General features: G+C 45.1%; 1 protein-coding gene across 22 annotated transcripts in view; it reads right to left on the bottom strand.

The window, feature by feature from the left end:
- Positions 1–23,537, bottom strand: part of PARD3 (par-3 family cell polarity regulator) — a 673,340-nt gene that overhangs the window by 220,463 nt on the left and 429,340 nt on the right. For 2 of the 22 annotated variants that reach the window (XM_027121759.1, XM_027121758.1), the window contains one exon: positions 21,459–21,593. The exons of the other annotated variants lie outside the window; for them this stretch is intronic. In XM_027121759.1, coding sequence (XP_026977560.1) covers positions 21,563–21,593 — 31 coding nt within the window. In that variant the 3' untranslated portion in view covers positions 21,459–21,562. Of the gene's footprint in view, positions 1–21,458; positions 21,594–23,537 lie in introns of those variants that run through there. 22 annotated transcript variants of the gene reach the window in all.

The raw sequence follows: 23,537 nt of genomic DNA, 5'->3' as shown, positions 1-23,537 counted from the left end.
TATGGTCAACACAGTCTTCTAACTCCATTCCCTGCCCTATGTTTTCCCCTAATTTCTACATATGTGCACCATCACGTGATTTAATCATCCCTTTCTCCAGGAACTCGCTGTCTCTTTCTGGAACCTTCCAGTTTCTGGTGGACACATGTGTTGGTACAGCCATTGTGCTACCCTGTCTTTGACCACTGCCTGCTATACTAATGGGCCAGGGCCCTAAAGATCCTTGAGAGATGCCAGCTGCCCAGTGGGCCAAGTTCAAGAACCTGTAGAGCAAAACCGAAGACCATGTCCTGTGCCATTCCTGCATCCCCATCAGCAACCTGTATGCCTCAGGACACACGTTCACTCAAACCAAAGCAAAATCACCAGCTTTTAACCTCATTCCTCTGTAGTCCTTGGAGTGATACTTTTCCTAAATGGTTTTGGATCCAAGTTTCTCTACAAACTCTTTATCAGTTAAATCTCGTATAATCTTACCCTACATTCCTAGTGCCAGCGGTGACTCCCCTTAATTCATCACCCCGGTGATGAACTTAGGAACTGATTTTTGCCTTAAAGCCCTAAAAGGTAGCTGCTCTACATTTTAGCTGAAGAAAATAAACATCTAGCCACGTGTCTCTGCAGGTTGTTCTAGTGCACTCCTGTCCAAGTGCACTGAGGCTCCACATGCACAGATGTCTGAAGATGGAAGCCTAGAGATGAGTCACCTTATCCAATGTCTTCATTTGACAGACAAGGAAATTGAGGCCCAAGAGGTCTGCACGCAGAGCTGTGCAAAGTCACCTTGCGAGTCAGGAACAGAGCTCAGTTCACCTCAGTGAGTTTAAGAGACCTTGATGGGGGCTTCCCAGGTGGCGCAGGGGTTGAGAATCTGCCTGCCAGTGCAGGGGACACGGGTTCGAGCCCTGGTCCGGGAAGATCCCACATGCCGCAGAGCAATGAAGCCTGTGCGCCACAACTACTGAGTCTGTGCTCTAGAGCCCGTGAGCCACAACTACTGAGCCCACGTGCCACAAATATTGAAGCCCGCGCCTAGAGCCCGTGCTCCACAACAAGAGAACCCACCACAATGAGAAGCCTGCACACCGCAACGAAGAGTAGCCGCTGTTTGTGGCAACAAAGACCCAATGCAGCCAAAAATAAATAAATAAATTTACTAAAAAGAAAAAAAAAAAAAGACCTTGGTGGGTCTGAACTTCGACACTCCTAGAGAAAATGAAATTCCCAGACCCATGAAGTTCACTCCTAAGTGAGACATAGAACTGAGCACCTGTTGAAGGCTCTTTTGCTCACTTAACAACACTTAACTAGAATTTATTGAATTCTTCTTTATGTATACTTGATCTCATTGATTCCAATAACCGGCATATGAGGTACATGTTCTTCAGGGGAAACCTCAGGAAGCACAGGGCGATTTAGTGATTTAACAGGTCATCTAGCAAGTAAGCAGCAAAACCGGAATTCTGGCCCAAGACTCTTCTTATTACCACACCCAGCCACCTCCAAATCGGCCAGTCACTCTATGCTTTTATACTGAGAGCATCTGGTTAAAACACCTTGGGTGAAATCAATGAGATAAATCTTGTATTGCTGGGCAGCAAGGAGGTCCAAGGGACACTGTTGCTGCATGAACTTTTCTGTGAAGGCCAGGAGTTCAGACGCAAGGTCAAGAACGGATTCTAATCATTGGAAAGGATCACACAAACTGCCACGTACTCATTTTCAGGACGTTGCCAGTATTTCTAAGTGCAGCGACGCTCCAGAAGTCAACGCTGTCTGCGTAACGTATGCAAATCATGCCGGGCGACAGCAGAAGCGTGTCAAACCGCCCAAACCCAGTCAGAGGGTAAGACAGCAAGTCCCTGCGTGCATTTCTCTTGTACGATGATGAGCTCGTGGTTTCTGGCCCTACCTTTTGTGTGTGTGTGTGCGCGCCTTGGCCTCCATTTGATAAATGAGGGGAAAAGGGTCCTTTCTAATGTGTCCTTCCCATACAGGATCTTCCATATTTCAGTGACATTTAAAGAAATTGCTACCATGATTGTGTACCGATTTGCTCAGCAGTGGCTTGTGGCAATGCTGGATCAATCAGGCAAAAGAGGGCTGATTAGGAAAGGCAGAAGGCTCCCATTTAGGCAAAAAACATCTTGGTAATCAACCATGATGAGAAGCAGCCTCGGAAAGGGTGCATGACAACTTGATAGTGCTTTTGTCAAATGGGATGCAGTTTTAAGTCAGCACAGTGTAGCAGGGGTTCTCTTTAAAAGGAAATCTGCAGACTTGAGAATCATTATTTGATTGTGTACGGTTTTCATCAGTGCTAGTCTGATTAGATTTAATAAACTAAATTTGTGTTGCTTGGCATCCAGGAAAAAAATAAGTGACTTTTTTTTTTAATAAAGAAAATATAGCTTCTCCTTAACCAAGCTAGAACAGCCTTCAGACACGTGATGTTCCCTTAATGGACAACATATCCTTCTCAGGACCCCCATTAAATGCCCTTAGAAGTGCATTCTTCCCCTGCGTCGTGGCCTGTGTTATCGAATCAAGGATGCCCAGATATGCCTAGTAACCCGACACTGCAGGAGTGCAGGACGGATACGGACAAGGAAATAGTAAAGCAATTAAGAAACTGAACCCAGCACATTATCAATTTTGACTTTATGAGAATCATCATAAACTCCAAAGATCTTAAAAACCAAACCAAACACACACACACACACACACACACCAAAAAGCACGGGATCCAGATATAAAGGCTTAAGGAAAAAAAAATAACAAGCAAGCACAGTAATCCTTCAAAACACAAGATGAACACATAAATAACTCTGAAATAATATTTATAATCTATACTTAGAGCCATTCAAGTCAAATGACAGAAGATGGGTGAAAGTATATCTTAATTATATTAAAGCTTCCCTGACATCAGCTAGTCCATGGACCACACTACATACTTTCTGTAGTAAATAAATTCCTCTTTGTAAAAAGGGGTCAATCAGCAATGACTGTTCCATACAGGATTTTTATAAGGCTTGATATACCTCATTTTTTTTCAAAACATACCCACACAGGTAATCAAACTACGCTAACTCAGAACACCAAACACGCAAAGGCAAATAATATGCTAAGTAATTGTTTTTGTTTCCCCCCAGCTACTACATTGACTTTATAATAAATAATATATGTATTATTACATATAAGATTAAAATGTATATACACACACACACACACACACACAATTAAATATAGTAAAAACAAGACACAAGTCTGATTTTTCTAAATGCTTAATTTGGCATTGAAATCAGCCATGTCCACTTTAAATGATTTTGAGAGAGTCTGTCCCACAACTACTTCTCTGGATCCTTTCTTTACCACTATACTCCTAATTCCTGCACTGTTCATTTTAATGCATTATTGTTTCATAATACAATACTACAAATTGCAAATTACATTTGGCTCAAGCAGTGATTATGAAAAATACTATCACTGCTGCCTTTGCTAGAATAACTCTGATAATAATGAGAGATTGATTGAGCTCTAAGCAGCCTGAGTGATGAGAAGGGTCAATTGGAACATTTGTATTAAGCTTCTTTTGTTAAACCCAACACTTTGCCACGTTAGAGGCAAATAATCACACCCTATATCTGGTTACCATGGTTTTCCTTTTCCTAAAGCATCAGAACAATTTAATACGTGGTACTGCCCCAAAGGCAGTTCCTATAAGAAATGTTAATGAGACCTAAGTCAAAAAACACATCTATGTAAAAGGGCACTTGAAAGAAGAAAAAGTAAAAGATAGAATGATACTCTACAAAATACCTTTTTTTTTTCTATTAGGACAAAGTCAGGAGTATTTAGTAACAAAGATAATTCTAATAATTTCTGTTACCATCTGCCTATCTGATGCTCAAACTGGCATCCAGGTTATAAATGCTGAGAAAGTAACGCAAACACACGCACAGCTTAAGGGTATCTTTTTTGACTCAGAAATACTCACCCTCAGTTAAATATGTATTGTGCTTCAAAGTCTATGTTTTGACTATTGATACGAGATACCTAATTACAGGTACAGCTAAAACACCCTCCATTATATTCTTATCCTTATGTTTACAGAGCAAATGAAAGTGGTAAAGACAGATAGATAACGTGGTCATTGGCGTTTGGGGGAGGGGAGGAAGGAAACAACTCCGGGAAACTATGAAAGATTAAAACTTCCCCAAAGATCTCATTATCTGTAAAGTTAAGGTGTCAGTCAGCACTTTTTTCTGTCGATGATAGGAAACAATTTCTGATGATTCACATTTCTGAGAATACTCTCTGCAGAGTAAATTAGGAGTCAGAGCTTTTCATTTTTTATCTTTCAGTTGATTTGCATATTCAGATTTAAAATTAAGGAGCTGACCCTTTCTTTTAAGGCCCAACAGGGCTGTGCAGGCAAATTACCAAGTGCTGGAGGCCACACCTAATTCTTAGACCAAGAAAAAAACGAGCAATCCCGCCCCGGGGCTGTGGCTCCTCACCTCAGCGCCCACACCCACTGTCTACCTGACTCACGTCACCCTCTTAAAGAACCAATCACCTAAGGTCACAGACTTGCTTAAAATCGGTGTTCTTACAGTGCACCTGGGTCCTGGCAAGTCTAACACATACAGAAGGTGACCGTGTGACACCAAAATCTGGCAATGGCTCTTTTCTTTATTCTTCTGTGCTGGGGCTTCACGCCACCAGGACGCACAGCACTGAGTATTGTTTATGACTCACCCGTGGGTAAGAACCCAGCTGGTAACTGCGATCCACAGTCTTGGGATGGGTTCAGGGATCGAATGACAGGGGCTCAGGAGGAAGAGACAGGTTTAGGGTCTCCCCTCCAATCAGCACGCCCCTCCTGGGAAGGGGACATGAAATCTGACAGACGGCCAAGCACCACATTTTCCCTTATTTGTCTAAAGAGTTCAACAAGCATTCCAATACAGAACTTGTAGATCTGTGCACTGGCCTGGAATTCCTCTCATCCCAACTCACTTCCACCTCCTAAGAACTGTCACGTCTGCTCTGCCTGTTGTGTGGTCTGAGGCTCCATGACTCTCTGGCAAACACAAGGCGTAAGTGGGGCTCTGTCAGAACACGCATGTTTGTCCAACAAACCCTCCTGGAACTGGAGCCAACACTACTCACAGTCGGTTTAAATCCCCACATCTCCCCAGTTACAGCAGCTGTTACAGGATATCATTATGTTGCTTTTCCTGGGCTGAAGTTCGACCTGTCTGGTCTAAACTAGTATAATCATGGTATATTAGTAAACCTCATTTCACTGAGGGCAATACACACACACACACACACACACACACACATATATGTATACACACATATTTCTGGAGAGAAATAAACTATACATCTTTTTTTTAGCAAAGGCACTCAGAATATTTATCTAGGAACTAACACAGGAATAATTAATCTAAGGGGAGAAAAGCCCATGAGAAAAGAACTTAAACAGGAGCTGACAGATATGCAGCACCTTAAAATTTCAAAAAGCTTTTTCAATACACAGTCTTTCATTTCGTTCTTCAAACGAAATGTGAAGCAAGTGGAGATCAGGAAACTGAGGCTGATGGGTTAAATGCCAGAGATGGTAGAGCTGGGCTGGGAAAAGAAGGCTTCAAACTCTAAACCCCAAGTTCTTTCCACTGCAGAATACCCTTCTCCCTCTTAGACTGACCTTAACCCCTTCGAATGCCCCCTTAGGTTCTTCATGTTCATTTATATGTTAAAGTAAAGCAAAATCTTTATTGCACTGAAATCACGTTCAAAATAAACTGTAAGAAAGGTCACCACGTAAGCTTCTTAAATGGCGTAACATCAACTAGACTGTAAAACACTCGAAAGTGGTCGATGTAATTTTAACTCTTAAGCAGGGGTCCTCCACACAGAATGATGGCTGAGACGTATTGCCGATAGATGGACCAGAGACAATCAGACACAAAACACCAAAGCATCCAGGGAAACTTATCTGAAGGTCAACAACTCAATTGCATCTTGGACAGCAGTTGAGCTTGGGCAGGGTTCCTTGACCTTGGCATTGTCAAGATTTCAGGCCAGATAATCCTATGTGTGTGGGGTGAGGGGGTCCTTGTGCATCGTAGGTTGTTAAGTAGCATCTCTGGCCTCCAGCCACCACATGCCAGCACACCCCCTCCCCATTTGTGACAACCATATAAGTCACCAGACATGGCCAAAGTCCCCTGTAGGGCAAATTCCTGGGGTTTGAGAACTACTGGGCTAGGGTTTAAGACAAACAACTAAGTTCAATATGATAGCCTTATTATTTACAAAGAAGAAGAGGATTCAAAGGATAGTAGAAGGTGATTGGTCTTAACCAATCATTTATTTCAGGACTACTTCCTCCACACTAACGAAGGAAAGCTCTTTCTACAGAGAGGGTTAAGGTTGAACGCTGATGATCATCTAAGTCCCAGAAGACAAGATCTAGCTGGAATATTGGGGGAATATATCCATACAAATCAGTGGGTTTAAAAGGCACCAAATTCGTACAATCGACATTAGAACACTGACTGAGAACTTCTACTCCAAAATCAGGAAGACATGGGTTGGACTTCCCTGGTGGCGCAGTGGTTATGAAGCCGCCTGCCAATGCACGGGACACGGGTTCGAGCCCTGGTCCGGGAAGATCCCACATGCCGCGGAGCAACTAAGCCCGTGCGCCACAACTACTGAGCCTGCGCTCTAGAGCCCGCAAGTCACAACTACTGAAGCCCGCGCGTCTAGAGCCCATGCTCCACAACAAAGAGTAGCCCCCACTCACCGCAACTAGAGAAAGCCTGAGCACGGCAATGAAGACCCAGTGCAGCCAAATAAATAAATAAATAAATTTTTAAAAGAAAAAAAAAGACATGGGTGACCTGATGTGTGGCAATTGGCACTATTAAATAATAATAAAAATACTAACTATAAAAAGTAGTAGTAGCAAAGATTAAATACAATGTTTTTAAACAGGTAATGCACTGCTGGCAGAAATCATTACTCAGTAAATAACAGAAACAATTTTCTAACAAAAATATCTATATATTCAGTCCCTCCTCCCGTGTTTCCAGCTAGCTCCTCTAGGCTCCCTACGTTGGGTAGATCATGACCACTTCAAGTGGTAGATGTAATCAGGTATTCCAGGATTTGTGGTCTACTCCCCGTCTTTTGGGTTGAGCCAAAATGATCTGGCCGGTGGTGGGGCTTGGCTGGCACGGCAGCGTGACGGTGGCCAGCAACGCAGTGCTACGGAGCAGCTGCAATTTCAGAGGCCAGAGGCCACCGGGCTTCAGAAACCGTGAGATGAAGAGGCAGCTCCCAGGGGCAGGCGCTCCAGGGCAGACTCTGCGAGTTGCCTACCCATATCCATTCTCCTCCCCCTCCATCGAAGCGGAGCCCCGATTTGGTCGGGAGAGGAAACACGCCTAGTTGAGATAAAACTGTTTTCCCCAGCTCCTCTGAAAACAGGAACAGAAGATGGTAGTTAAGAGCATAACATTGGTGCTAGATTCCTGGGTTAAAATCCCAGCTTTGCCTCTTACTAGTTATGTGACTTACTACCCTTGGACAACTCACTAAACCTTCTGGATGAAATGCGACCACCCTCACGGATTTATTTTGAGAATTAAATGGACGATACATTCCCGGTGTTGGCACATACCAGCACTCCATACATATTAACTATTTCATTATCATCGTGGGTCTCCGTCTCTGGGTCATCGAGGTGGATGGCAGCACTTCCGGGAAGACCCTTACAAAGGGGGCTCCCTCCACTAGCAGCTGCCTCTTCCCCTTCCTGCTTCTTGCTGCTTAGGATTCTGACAAGATGCTCAGAGTTGTCACCAGGAATGACAGCGAGGACACAAATGCACGTTAAGACACTCGTGTTCACAGCAGCATCCTTCACAACAGCCAAAAGGCAGATGCAAACTAAGTGTCTGTGGATGGATGAGTGGATGAACAACGTGTGGTGGATACATACGATGGAATATGACTCAGCCTTAAAAAGGAAGGAGATACTGACACATGTTACAACATGTTTAAAACTTGAGGACATTATGCTAAGTGAAATTAGCCAGTCGAAAAAAGATAAATACTGCGTGATTCCACTTATGTGAAATACCTTGAGTAGCCAAACTCAGAAAGACAGAAAGTTAGAATGGTGGTTGCTAGGGGTGAGGGATGGAGAACGGGAAGTTACTGTTTAAAGTGGATAGAGTTTCCATCTTACAAGATGAAAGGAGTGCTGGGGAAGGACTGTGGTGATGGTTACACAGCAATGTGAAAATGGTTTAGATGGAGCCAAGACATGGAAGCAACGTAAATGTTCAAGGACAGAAGAATGGATAAAGATGTGGTATATAATATATACGTGTGTGTGTGTGTGTGTGTGTGTGTGTGTATACACACACACATATATTTATGTATACACACACACACAATGGAATATTACTCAGCCATAAAAAAGAATGAAATACTGCCATTTGCAGCAACATGGATGGACCTACAGATCATCATACTAAGTGAAGTAAGTCAGACAAAGACAAATATCATATGAGATCATTTTTATGTGGAATCTAAAAAAATGATACAGGGCTTCCCTGGGGGAGCAGTGGTTAAGAATCCGCCTGCCAATGCAGGGAACGTGGGTTCAAGCCCTGGTCCGGGAAGATCTCACATGCCACGGAGCAACTAAGCCCGTGGGCCACAACTACTGAACCTGCGCTCTAGAGTCTGTGTGCCGCAACTACTGAGCCCGCGTGCTATGACTACTGAAGCCTGCGCGCCTAGAGCCCGTGCTCTGCAACAAGAGAAGCCACCGCAATGAGAAGCCCGTGCACCACAACGAAGGTAGCCCCCGCTCGCCACAACTAGAGAAAGCCCGCACGCAGCAACGAAGACCCAACACAGCCAAAAATAAATAAATTAATTAATTAATAAAAAAAAAAAAACAAAAAAAAAATAAAAAATGATACAAATGAACTCATTTACAAAACAGAAATAGACTCACAGACACAGAAAACAAAGTTGTGGTTACCAAAGGGGATGAGGAGGGGCAAGACATATTAGGAAATTGGGATGAACATATACCCACTCCTATATATAAAACAGGTAATCAACAAGGACCTACTGTATAGCACAGGGAACTATGCTCAGTATATTATAATAACCTATAACGGAAAAAATCTGAAAAAGAATATATACATATATATCAGAATCACTTTGCTGTACACTTGAAACTACCACACCATTGTAAATTAACTATACCTCAATGTAAAAAGTTTTTTTTTTCCAAACGGATAAGATGGTAAATGTTATACGTACTTTACCACAATTAAAAAAATAAAGCGATACATATTAAGGATGGCTGAGTAAAAAGGAGGTAGTGACACTGCTTACGCTCTGGCGCCACCATACACGGCTTGGATGGTCAATCTTCAGACCTCTTTTAAATTAGAGAAAAATAAGCCGTGTCTTCCTCTATCCACAGTTATTGTGCTACAACCAAAACCATTTCTCACAGATAAAAGCACGGAGATAAGAAGGCAAGAAGGAGTGTTTCCTTTCAGGTATTCAGATTCCCAAATAAAGGAAAGGAGACTATATTCTTTGCAACATCTTTGGAAAGGATCCCATCTTCACATCAATACCTCAACTGGTTCAGTCCTACAGTTCCCAGCAACTAATTTTCTCCTCAAGATGTCACCCTCACAGTCACTCCGCGGTGGCCAAGGGACAGCAGGATGGGGCCAACAGCCTTCCAAGAGGGAGAGAGCGGAACTAAATGAGAACCAAAAAACCTGCCAACAGGGGCCTCCTCCATTCAGGACAATACCGCCATTCGGGCTGACAAAGCCTTCTCAGTAGAAAACAAGAAGCAAACCACACTCCCTGAGTCAGAAGTGATTTCATTTCCCCTCATTGTTGTTGATGCTATGTGGGCATTTCTCCAGTGGGGGAGCAGAGACACCTTCACACACTTTATTATTCGGCCGTTAATGGTGTTTCTCTCTAATTAGACAGCTGCAGCTCAGCTGCATGTATTCAGGACAGTGGAAGAAACTTCTAGAAGAAAATATCCTGTTCTATTGCTGACCAGAGTATCTGGAAACAGTATGAAAACCCTGCTTTAGCGAATTATATAACTCTCATCTCACAAGAAAAATAATGTTCAAAGGAGTTTTGCCAGACTAGACGGGGGTCTACTCTAAGAGAAAAAGCGTAAAACTTTGACAGTAAAGATAATAAGACCCATATGGATAAAACTATATTTAAATATGGGACCTTTCAAGAAAAGAGTTCCATAGGAAAAATGTTATATAAGTTTTTTTCTATTTGTTCATTGAAGTTGAGAAGACAGATCTAAAGTCTTCGTAATAACCTTCTAAAGCTTTGTACTGGTTTCTAACTATGACCAAACAATAGCTAACTAGTTACATTTTCTGCTTTTAAAAAATTACTTAGTTTACAATACCTTATTACTGAAAATATAAAAGAAGTCAAAATTGTGTCACAGCAGGGAATACATATAATTTTACACTTTCCTGGGAAGTATATTTCCAGAAAGAAATCTAGTTGCAATGTTTTTGAATGCAGTAATGGCTATAAAGTACAGAAAACACAGAATGATTCATGATAGCAAAAATGCATACAAAAATAATAAAAAGGTTTTTAAAAATGATGTATATAAGCAGAGCACAGCCAGGAACCCTTCAGGAAAGAGCAATAAACTAAAATCACGGCCATGCTCAATATACCAATTGAACAGTATCTAAACCCATTAAAAACTTGAACATAGCCAAAACTTCATATCCCCTTGGATGGAACGTAAAACATGAGCAGTGTTGCCTTGAAAAACAAAGATATCTGCAAATCACAGTTTATTAAAAAAAAAAATTTCTTTTTTTTTTTTTTTGAAGCCACGGGAACGGAAGCACTCATGAATCTTGGGAAAATACGTCCTGGGAAAGCACAGTCTGAAAATGAGGACTCCTGAGTATGTATCATAATGGTTAAAATGTCACAATATTTAAAAAAAAAAATCTTTCACACAAGGTAATTTTAAAGCTGGTTCTTTGATGAAGCAAGCAATTTATCTGACCTCAGGATTTTTCTTGTTTGGAGAGAAAAGTGGAGGAGGGTCCTATTGTCACGTAGCATCTGAGTCACCAGGGTCCACCCGCTCGGGTCACGTGTGCAGCAACCCGACAACTGCCAACAGGAGGGAACACGACAGAGATGGGAGACGATAAATTCTCCCACCTCGAAGGAAAGAGCGATCCCACAGTCAACAAAACCATTTCATCATTTTATTCATCTTTCTTCCAAGTTATATTTTGGTAATAACTTACTTAAAAAAAATTAATTCCTCGAATCCCAATTTCTACAAACCTTTGTGAAAATTGGCAGTTGGGATTAACATGCCACTTAAAACATCATTTCTATTGCTCAAAAACAGGGAAATCTGGCACAGGTCTCTGTGCTTGTGTAGAGAGTGTTGGGGAAAAAAAAAAAAGAGCTTTGCTTCCTGAAACAGGAGTTGATATATAATATCCTTAACTTGGAACAAGAATTAGCGTCAGGAGGTTGCCAGTACTGGCATCACAAAGAGACACTAAAGTACAGCACGAAACAACGGTCACCATTCAACACGGGTCCAGGGACACCTCCTGACGTCAGCAGCTCCCATGGAGCCGAGGCCATGAGCACTTGTGACTCCTTGGTGGGAGCACATCCTTCTAACGAGTAAGAAATGCACTCGTAGTCTGTTGTATTTTTAGATTCCACATCTACGTGATATCACACAGTATCTGTCTTTCTCAGTCTGATTTATTTCACTTAGCAAAATAACGCCCTCCGAGTCCGTCCACGTTGCTGCGAATGGCAAAATTTCATTCTTTAAAGAAGCAGACTCACAGACATAGAGAACAAACTATTGGTTACCAGTAGGGAGAGGGAAGCGGGGAGAGGCAATTAGGGACAGGGGAGTAAGAGGTATAAACTATTGGGTGTAAGATAGGATACAAGGATATACTGTACTACACGGGGAGTATAGCCAATAGTTTATATTGAGTAAAAACTATAAATGGAGGAGAACCTTTAAAAATTGTGAATCACTATGCTGACATCCTGTAACATATAATACCATACAGTAACTATACTTTAATAATAAAATAATTTTGTAAAAAGAAACGTACTCCTGCCCTGGCTTTGACAACCACACTTTTCTGCTTTTCCTCCTCTCTCTGCAGCGGCCTCTCCTCGATCACCAGCATCTCCTCCTGCCAACTGATCCCCATGCTGAGGCCCCGGGCATCTGAAGGGTCCTCAGAGCTCTGGCCTCTGCCCCTGCACACAATTCCCGGGCAGCCCCTCCACTGATGCTGCCCCGGGCTCAGAGTCACCTTCTCTGTCTTCAGCTCCCAAATCTCCACTTCGCCAGGCCTCCCCCTCCTCTGCCTCTGTCGCCTCCACTTTTACCTGCAGATAAGTAAACCCCAGGTTCAACATGTCACTCTCCTCCTCCAAGTATACAAATACGATCCTCTTCCGGGGTTTTCCTGTCTGCACGTGACAATCCACCCAGCCGACCAGGCCAGAACGTGGAATTATTTCTTACTGTTCTTTCTCTCGTTTTTTATATCTAACCAAACAATCAAGTCGCCTACCTTCCTCCTGAGAAATGTATATTGTATCTCTGTCCCCTCGGCCACCACCATTTCTGGCCATGATTTTTACAACAGAGACCTAACAGAGTTCCTGTGTTCTCTCTGGTTCAGCCCTTTTAATTTTTAAAATTAAAAATTATAATTTTCTAAAAATATGTAAATTTTATCAAGTCATTCTCTCGAAAGGCTTCCCAGCGTCCTCAGGATAAGGTCCTAACTGAGTCAGGAGTCCTTCACGATGAGCCACGCTGCTTCTCAAATGCCTCCAGGCTCCTCCCCCCACACCTTTGCAAACCTAGAGGATTTCTACCACCTAAATAGCATCTTTCAAAGAGGGTGTGGCAACCCATTAAAGATGTAAAACTGACTTGGTGGGACTCAACATTTTTCTCGAAAATGGAATTACCGAACAATAATAGTGACTACAACAGCTAGCATTTACATAGCGCATTCTTTGGGCCAGGACGGGTTCTAAAGTGCTTTGTACATATCAGCTCACTTGAGCTTCCAAGCAACCCTGGGGAGCAGCTACCATTATGATCCGCACTTTACAACTGAGAAAAGTAAAGCACAAAGGTGTTCACGCAGTTGCCCTAAACCCAAGGCTGCCGAGGGTACAGCTGGGAGTTGGCCCCGAGCCGTCTAAGGTCAGAGTCCAGGCTCTCAAGCTCTATACTCTGGTGCCTCTCGGCATTAGAGCCCATCACGAGGAGGAAGGGCAGGGATCAGACGGCACGATGTTTACTGGAGTTGTTGGCGCGTATGTGTTTCTTGCTGAGGAGGATCACATCAAAGGAGTCTGAATCCCTCTGATGAAAACTCCTCCTCTCCTCCAAAAGCGCCTTCAGATACATAAGTCACAACATCTGTAGGACCTCGGTTTTGAGGTCATCTTCTGGAGGGAGGCTGACTCTGCCTCCCGGGCTGGGCCCACCGGCTCTCTGAGCCCCCCTCAACCCCTACAGGCCCCCTCCTGAGGCCCAGGGCCCCCTCGGGCTCCCTTTACACCCGTCACACAATCCCCCGCACCTGGCGTGGAGCCTAGCCTGCCTGGAGCAGGCCTCCAGCAAGTATTCGTGGAATGTGTGGATTAAAGCTTTTACCTCACAGTTACCGAAGAATCACACACGCTCCATAAACAGACTTGAAAAGAATCCACCCCCTCATGGTTGGAAACAATTCTTTCCAGGTGAGGAGTGAAACACTCAGAATTCATTTCACTGCCCAGGTGACTCTTGTGTGAGAGGCATGGCTGCACAAACCTACCGCACTCGCTTCCGAGTCACCCGACAGCACAGCTGACGGGGTGACAGAGAGGGCACTGGATACGGTGGGAGGAAGAGGCAGTTCCCTTAAGAGGCAGCGGGAAGGAAAAAAAAAAAAGAATGTCTATCTGTGTATAACCGAGTCACTCCGCTGTACAGCAGAGACCGGCACAGCACTGTAAATCAACTGTCCTTCAATAAACTACAAAAAAGAAGTCATCGGGACCAGAGGCCCACGCCACACCCCCCACCAGGTAAGGGCCTTTCCTGCCCGAAGCACCATCTAGGGAACGCGCTGCCCTTCACAAGACTTCTTTGGCCTCGGATCTCCACTCTCACCTGCCAGTTTGCAAAGAAGCCGTGAAAGTTCATCTTTAATAGAATTACTTGTCAAATATGATGGCCCATCAGGAGGTTTACTGCTCATTTATACTTACCTGAATGTGGAGACACATCACACCAAGTTTATTTCAGGGGAATCGCCCTTCCCGGGTGTGCTTAGGACAGCTTGGGTGCGCAGTAGAGAGGGTTCTACACAAGTGGTTATCAGTGCTTTGCCATTGCCAAGCGGCCGCAGCTAGGCTCCAGAGACACACCAAAGGAAAAGTGCCCTCTTCTTAGAGTACCTGCCTGAAACTGTTCCAGAATCAACCTATACTGAGATAAAGGAGATACTCTCATTTTTCTCAATTAAAAATGTTCCTGGGGCTTCCCTGGTGGCGCAGTGGTTGACAGTCCGCCTGCCGATGCAGGGGACATGGGTTCGTGCCCCGGTCCGGGAAGATCCCACATGCCGCGGAGCGGCTGGGCCCGTGAGCCATGGCCGCTGAGCCTGCGCGTCTGGAGCCTGTGCTCTGCAACGGGAGAGGCCACAACAGTGAGAGGCCCGCGTACCGCAAAAAAAAAAAAAGAAAGAAAAAAAAAGTTTTTGGCATTATATTTTAAAAGGAGATAAAATTAAAAAGGAAAGAAAAGAAACCTGAAATTCTAGGAATTCAAAAGTACACTTGAGATGCTCTCCTGATGGCTAAAGTCAGTTATAGAAGCAGTAATTAGATAAATTATTTCCCTGCAAGCAGCAGTGGGAATCTGGCAATGCCAGGGATGAGGATCCCAGATGGACACAGTAGTGGAGGAACCGAGGCAGGAGGCACGGAGCCGGGAGAGCCTCCCAGGGGAGGCCCCAGGGCTGAGCACATCCAAGGGCCAGGCAGGTGCTGATGTGGGCGGCAGGGATGGGGCGTGGGTGAGACAGAGGGGGCAGAAGAAACACCGGAGGCTCAGAAGAGGAAGTCGACGCTGAGAGCATACTCCCAGGAAAGGACGAACAGCCTCTCAATTATTTTAATAGAAAAAAATAAACGAGACAGCAGTGATGGATCCATCGCGAAGGTGTGTAGAAAGGGAAGGGAAATGAGGTGTGAAAATAGCAAGGAGGTCAGAGCCTTCACAGGACTAGGGGGCCATCCTGAGAGCAGAGCAGGAGGAAAGCCTTTTCGAAATCATTGTCGCTAGCGTTCCAGTTTGAGGGTCAGCTGTGGACAAGGGGATGTGGCAACTGGTAATTCTTAATTAACAGTAAAATTCCTGAGTCCTTAAGAATTATTTTGGAGAGAGAGAGGACCACAGACAGAATAAGCTTCAGAAATCAAATAGGAACAAAAGCCAGGTTCCAAAGGTACTAAGTTCCACGCTTCCTGGCTAGCAGCAGGGGTCTACATGTTCAGAGCACGCAGCAGCAGTGGCCACTTCACGTGACGACCTTCACAGCCGTCGCAGCTCCCACATGGGGTTGGCGCAGCAGAACCCACAGGAAATGGTTGAGGAGGCCGGGTGGCCCAGCAGAAGGGTGGAAACCTGCCCCTAAAGGGGGACAGGCCTTCAAACTCAGTGGCCCCGTCCTCACCCACTGGGTGGCCTCTGTAACTAGTTCACCTCTCCCAACCTGTGGGTTTAGTTTCTTCATCCACAAAATGGGGCTAAAAAGAGCACCTACCTGACAAGGTGATTCTGAGGATTTAAAGGAGCATTGAGAATAGTGCTCTGGGCAGCCTGTCCACCGCCCCAGGGCTCAGTGGCCGCACGCCACCCAAAGGATGCTCTTCTCTTTAAAGTTGTACCGACCAGCCCATCACCCCCAAAATCAGAAAGGAGGGCCAAGAAGTGGTCTCGGATGGACAGCCCTCTAAATTAACTGGAAGAGCTGAGATGGAGAGAGCGTAGGACAGAAAGTGGGGATATTTTCCAGTTAGTTTGTGTCAGTTCAGTTCAAAGTCTCTGTTCCTTTGTGTGGACAGAGAATGTAAAGTTGTTCCTTTAGTTTCTTTGTTTAAGGACTGGAATTGTAACATAAACCAAAAGATCGTGAGAAACAGAGATGCTGTTTTCAATACAGGTGAAAGATAAGTTATAAACATTACAGACATTGTGGAAGGAGAAACGAAGGAGGTGAGATGTCCTCATCTTGGTCAAGCCACACCTTACACTGGTCAGGACCATTCCAGGCCCCGTGGGGCTGGGAGGGAAAAGCTCCAGAGCGCCACCTAGGGGTGGGGCAGTCTGTAAACTAAACCTGGGGGGAGTGGCCGCCAGAAGGGGGAGGTCAGCCACCAGGTAATTCTCTCTGAGGCTCAGAGAACTGTGGAGAGTAAAACCCAGGTCCTGACTTCTTTTAGGGACAGGATCTTACGCCATCGCCCAGAGCCTGACATTTGAGGCTTAGGAAGACATCCATAGGGCAATGTTAACACTTACTCCTTGTTTGAACCTATAAGCCCTCAACCATACTGCCCCCAGACCGAAGGTTGGGACCTGCCCGACAGGACGACTTAACTTGGAAACTGTATCATCTTTTTTGCAAGTCTGATGGAATAGAAAATCCTTAAATCATTTATGACTACTAAGAGCAGAGAAAACAGTCACTTCCACAACAAACCAAAGAACATGATGTGCTCTAGGAGCATGAAAAGACTTGCTCCCTGGGGACCATCCCCTCAGCCACAGGCCAACTCGGGAGGTGATTTCATCTCCCAAAGGCGGAAACAAGCAGCCCTGCCCTGGTTCGGTCACTACTCATAACATGCAAAACCACTCCAGGTAAAATTCCTCACGTGCACTGCCACCACCTACTCTAGCAATTTTATGGATTTTCTTTATCTGTTCACACAACAAACACATTATCTTAGTCTGGGTTTCATCAGAAGCCAATCCTGAGACAAGGGTTCAGGGCCGTGGTCTGACGGAAGCTGAAGAAACTCTGGTCGGGAAGTGGCGATGGGACCCAGGGAAGGAAAGGCAGCCCGGCAGGACGGTTCCCAAGCCTGTTTCCACTGCGGGCAGGGAGGGTGATGCCGTGGGCAAACTCTGGGAGCTGGAGGAGGGACAGCCTCTCCACCAGTAACATGCACAGGGCTCCCCAGGGCTGATAAGCATAGATTCTGATGTCAGTAGATGTGGGGTGGGGCCTGCGATGCTGCATTTCTGCCAGGCTCCCAGGGCCTGCCATGCACTCTCAGGGCTAAGGGCACAGACTTCCACCTCAGCGTTCTAACCCTAAGGCCGTGAGGCCTGGAACGCGTTCACACGGGCTTCCTTGGGTCATCGCTGACGCTGCTCTGAGCAGGCCTTGTTGCAGGCACCGCCGGCAGTTCTGCACTGCGGAGCTGGGGGATCCGGGCTAGCAGGCATCTGGTACATTCCCTGGGCACTGACGATGCACCAGGCAGTCTGCACAGGATGCAGCAGGGAAAAAGGGGTTAACAGCCCCTGACACTGTCGACATTTTATTAAACCAGGTAAGTGGGATGGATCATATGTTAGGGGGCGGTGAGTGCAAAGGAGAAAAAGAATGCCAAGAAGTGGGGCAGGAAGTGTCCCGTGGGAGAGGGAACAGTTTGCGGTGCTGGACGAGCCTCCTGAAAGCTGACCTTGAGTGAAGATGTTAAATGTCCCTGAGGGAGCCCGTCCGTGACCGTCTGAGAAAAGATTATTTTGGCAGAGGGCTGGCTGGGGTCCAAGGCTGGACAGGGCCTGGCAGTTCCGGGAAGGGAGGCGGGGTAGCGGGGTGAAGTCAGCAGAGCAGACAGGAGAAAAAATGAGGTCCGAGGGACTGGGGGGAGGGGTGGATCCTGTAGCATCCAATGGGAGACTCAGGATTTCCTCTTTCACTCTGAGAGACCTGGAAGCCAACTGGGGGTTGAGAGGAGGGACGTGCCGTGACTCTGGCTTCGAAGTTCGGAATATAGAGAAGAGAAGCAAGCGCAGGAGCAGGGAGTGTAGCTGGGAGACTACTGCCCCAATCCAGGAGGGGATGGGGATGCCAAAAAGCATGAGGATTACAGAGGTGTGTCAAGAACAGATCAAATGGGCCTTTGCTTTTGTACGTAACGGATTAAACGCGGGGTATAAGGAAAAATAGGAATCAAGGACTCCTGCCAGCTTTTGGATCCAACCAACTGAAAGAACAGAGCTGCCATTACCTGAGAAAGGAAGACGGAGAGGAACAATCCGGAGAAATGCCTGAGCCGTGCACGTTAGGTTCAGGCGCCTGGGAAGAGGTAGCCTCAGCTGATCTAGAGTTCAAAGAAGCTGCCCGAGCGGGGGATGTGAATTTGGGAGTCACGCGCCAGCAGACTGTCTTTAGAGCCCCAAGGCTCTGTTTCCTAAGAATGCAAACGTTCTGTGTTGCAGAATAGAGGAAAACAGACGGAGACTGAGGCCCGAGCTTGGAGCACTCCAATATCTGGAGGACGGGGCAGGTCCAGAAGTGGCAAAGGAGACAGTGACGGGGTGGGCAGGGAGAAAGGCGACCCCGGCAGGGTGATCTCGGAGAGGAACAGGAATCCACACACCGAAGGGTCCCACGGACCGAGGAGAGGGTGCGAATACAGCAGGAAGACGCAGCAGGAGAGGCCACTGGTGGCCGGATGAAAACAGGCTTTAGGGAGCCAAGGGGGACGAAGGCTTCATTGAAGGGAGTTTAAGAGAGAACAGGAAAATGGAGGCAGCAGATAGAGATTGATCCCAGGGCTTGCTAAAGGAGAAAGGAGGAAATGGGAAAATGAGGGAGTACTTGGAAGGGGAGGTAGGGTAAGACAGACTTTTCTCTAAGGTGGAGGGTAGGACAGAGTAGATGATCCAGGACGGAAGGGCCAGCAGCAGGGTGCAGGAGAGAGAAGAAAGAATTGCTGCAGCGACGCCCCGGCCTAAGTAAGAAAGGATCAGACAGCTCTGGGGGACTGGCCTGAGCTTAAGGCATGGGTGGCTCATCTGTCCTAAAAAGAAAAAAAAATGTAAGCAGAAAGGTGAACAGGAGACCATAGGTTATTTCACTATGATAGGAAATCTAACCCAGTTTTACTCTCTTGTTTCTAAACTGGCCATTATTAAACATAGGTCAGAAGAAACCCATCCAACACTCACTTATGTAAGAAGTCACGACCCCAGGGAATTCTTTAAAAGATGGCTGGAAAGGATCAAACAGTTACTTTTATATAATACTTTGTGGCTTGACAAAAATCCATTTAGGAATAACATGTACTTGATCCACGATATTAAATGTAAAAGATATAGAGAGTCTCTAAGGGTAACAAAAAACATTCAGCAAGAATATTTCCAATCTATGCCGTGGTAGATGTCATTAGCCAAGCCTGTCTTCTAGTGCAGTTTTCAACAGTGTGTGGTATTTATTTACACTGCTAGTAAGGAGTGACTAGTCACCAGCCTTCAATTTTCACATCAACTGCAGAAAAAAGATGCCATTTTCTACACAGTCTGGTATTGAAATTGACTTAGCATCTCAGAACTGTCAAAAATTTCTTTTACGTAAAGGCTTGCTTTACAGAGACTATAAAGTAGGTGTCATCCTTGACACTTGCATTCTGTATTCAGGCCGCGGGTCTCTGGAAAAGCAGCGTTAAAGAACATCAGCAAAGGTCTTAGAAAGGCCCGGCTGTCACGCTGGGCGCCCCTCGGCTCCCTCTGCAGTCACTTTCCACGCCGGAGATGTCAGAGGCTCTCTGCTTCAGCTAGAAGAGTCCTCGCCAAGGATGCCATCAGCCGCCCCAGGGCTCATCTTTGCTAAGAGGTCAGTCTGGCACTTACTTTCCTCTGTTCAAAATGGGAACCTGTTTCCTTTCAAATTAGAAGAAGCATATACTAAGTAACGGATTTACAGACTCAGAACTTATTCCAAGGAAACCTCCCAGTAGGTGTACTTATATAAAGGACCGGTTCTCTGTCCAGGTGACAAACAAGATAATAATAATATGCAAAACCGTCCTCTTCCAGCTCCTTCTTTCCCGTGACAAAGTACTGCTCTTGTGTTTCATTAAGCAGGCCTAATTTTTCTCCACATTTATTTTAACTGAGTCCCCTGAATCACCAGCAGGCTGCACTGGATGTCATTCAATTCTGCCAACAAGAAACCGGTCACATTAATCCACAGGGCAGTTGGGCCCGAGGCAAAACCCCACACGTCCTGCTATTTCTGATGTGAGCAAATTGACACTGTTCTGTGTGCTTCCTTCCGGCAGCACCGGAGGGTTCGCTCAGCCGGGGAGGGGGCGAGGGTCGGGCTGCCAACTGCTACCAGGTCAGAGCGGAGGTGAATTCTTCTCACAGGCTCCCATCCCAGTACCGTACGTAATACCGCTTATGACATGGCTTTCCTCTTCATCATCACATTTCTCTTTGAGAGGGATGCAATTCTACCATTCTCAGGAGATAGAGCTAACTCTACAGTTTCTCTGAAATCCCAGGGGGCCATGAAGCATGAGGGGTTTGTGGATGAAGGCTTTGCTCTAAAGGAAGGACGGTCTGAGATCCACCTGCACGAGCTTTCACACCTGTGATGACAACACCTGGCAGCTCTTGCCAGGAACGTTTTTATAAAAGAGTGTGCACTCTCACTCCCTGGGGTCCCAGCAACCTCAGGATCATTATTTGCCAACGTCTCTCTACTTTTTCACCCTGGAAGAACCTGCTGGTTCAGCCATCCCTGAGCAAAGATATCTATTTTCTCAGACCCCCACCCCATTTTTTTGTCTAAACTGTATAACCCATCAAGGGAAGAACCTTTGCCAAAAAGTCCTTTTCACACTGGCCCATTGGTCCATGGATGGATGGGTGAGTATCCCAACCCACACACCTCATCGCCCGCAGACTGTTCCCCCACCTGCCTGTGTCCCCAGCTGCCATGTCGCACAACAAAACCAACCCGGTACATCGCGCACTCTCAAAGCACCCATCCTCACGCCCGATGGGTGTGGGCGGGTGAGTTCTGAATACACCAGCCGTGAGAACTCTGGTTTTCCACTATGAAAACGGGCCAAGAAAAGAGAGGAAAAAACACTTCTCTGCCTTGTCAAGCAGTAAACCCCCAAGCTTGACATCAAGAAAAGAAAGTCCCAAAGCGATTATCGTGGGTGTTACGAAACCATCAAAACTGCTGATGTCGTAAACAAAATCTGTCAACAGCCACTAAGAATTCATTAAAAGTAAATTTATTGTTTGTTTAAAAAAAAAAACAAAAACAAAAAACAGAACTGTGCAATATGTGCTTCTCAAGACATTTGGACTCTCGTTTGTTGCTCATCTCTTCTCGGGCTTCAGTTTGGCCAGGCTAAACGAGAAACACGGTACAGACACACGGTTAGTGAGCACAGGTAAGGGAGGCAACCGAGACGCGTGTTTGTTATTCTCTCAAAAGCCTACAAGGTGCGAGCCAAACTATGACATCGAGTTTTAAAATCTGATCGTGTTCGCTGCGTTCTGAAGACGATTATATTCTAAAAAGGGAAAGACAGCCGTATATCTGACTTCAACCAAACAAGCTTTCAAACTAAACTATCCTTTTCCTCGTACAGAACTGAATAAAACCATGCTGTAGGGACCCAGGGAATCATTTTCAATGTAACCGGAGGATTCAGTTTTAATGGTAACAGTGCAACATGGCTTTTGCTTTAGTGGTCCAGGGGGCGGCAGGCCCTCGGCCATCATGTGTCACAGCACCACACAAAGCACCTGAGGCGTGAGTGGGGTCACGTCCAGGAACCTTCCGTTTCAGAGGGCAGGCAATTCCATGACATTCAAAAGAAAACGATTCTAATTTTTCAGGCAAAGTAGCGTCGAATTATACTTATTCAAGGGCTGATAAAAGGGGAATACATAATTTTAAATGCTTACTGTCTGAGAATATTGTCCTAAATAAGGGAGTTTATTATCTTATTGATTATTTCATTTTGGAGATGGAAACTCACACACAAACACGCTGCTTAACAATGCTATTGCCTTCCTTTAAAAACGGATGCATTTCAAACATTAAACAACAGATCTCTCTCCTTCTACGGCACGGACTCAGTTCCCTCTTTGGTGACAATTTCATACAATTGCAGAATTCTCAGAAATATTTTAGAGTATTAAATTTGAATAGCCATGCATCCGAGAATCAGACATACACAAAGGCTCCACATTTCAGACCCTCACGCTGCCCTGCACTTTTCACACAGAACGGTCACATCAACAAAGTCAAGTTTACCTTTTTAGTAGAGAAACTCAGCCTTCTCAGATCCAAAGCCATTTTAAATCAAGGCAATGGGAGCGCCTTAGGGGCAAAAGAAGATGTAGTACGTACAAGGAGAAATTCATACAAACACGGGACACTTTATATTTGTCATTTGGTTCCTTGTAGATTTAAATTTGTGATTTAAAAACTTGCATTAAGGCAGCTTTTGCACTTCATATATTCCATAATTTATAAACAGAGGAGTGACTCATGTGACTCCCAACATTCTTTCCTAGAGCTGTTTATCAATAATTAAACTGTTTTTGTGACTACCATTCAATGCACGAAGTAGAAAACCATGTCGTCTGTATAGAACAACGAATAAAAATACCGACTCAAGGTGCCGTGGTTTCCTCTGATACAGTTTTTGAGATATGGTACATCTATGTGGCCCTCATCAAATGTAAACAAAATCACAGACAACTTACAGGCGTGGGAATAGAGTGTGTGTGTTTTGGGGTCAAGGGGAGAGAGACGGTGGGCAGCAGAGCCTGCGAGCCTGTTTTTTGAAGGAAACCATATTATTTTCCCTCAAAAGACTAAAGGGGAAAAGCTCACATGCCTCAAAAGCTAGACTCCCAACATCTAATGCCCTTTACCCTTACCTTCTTCTTTCTGTTATAACTGAACCAGAAAACGGAAACAAATCATAGCAACACCCCCCAACACACACACACACACACACACCCCTGCTTTGTACTTCGGGCCTACGTTGGGCAGCTATACTTAAATCTTCTTACAAAGTGCTCTAAGAAATTATATGCACATACACGTTTTGATTAAGGTATTTTAAAGCAACACTGCTAAGGGAATCACATCCTATTCTCCTCAAAAGAACAAAGAGGAAGGAAGAGACTAATTTTTAAATCTTACTATATTCCCCTCTGTTAATTAAAAAAAAAAAAAAAAAAAGGGAACATAAAAGAATCAACCTGCAAGTCTATTAGTCTCAAATAATTAGATCCAGTAGGTATGGAAGGTGGTAAAAAAGGTTTTGAAAAG

This window comes from Aethalodelphis obliquidens, unplaced genomic scaffold, assembly GCF_003676395.1.
Source record: "Aethalodelphis obliquidens isolate GAN/ISIS:26980383/991018 unplaced genomic scaffold, ASM367639v1 scaffold23, whole genome shotgun sequence".
Lineage (NCBI taxonomy): Eukaryota > Metazoa > Chordata > Mammalia > Artiodactyla > Delphinidae > Aethalodelphis > Aethalodelphis obliquidens.
Note: the sequence above shows the minus strand (reverse complement) of the source record. Positions and strands in the feature narration are given on the sequence as shown.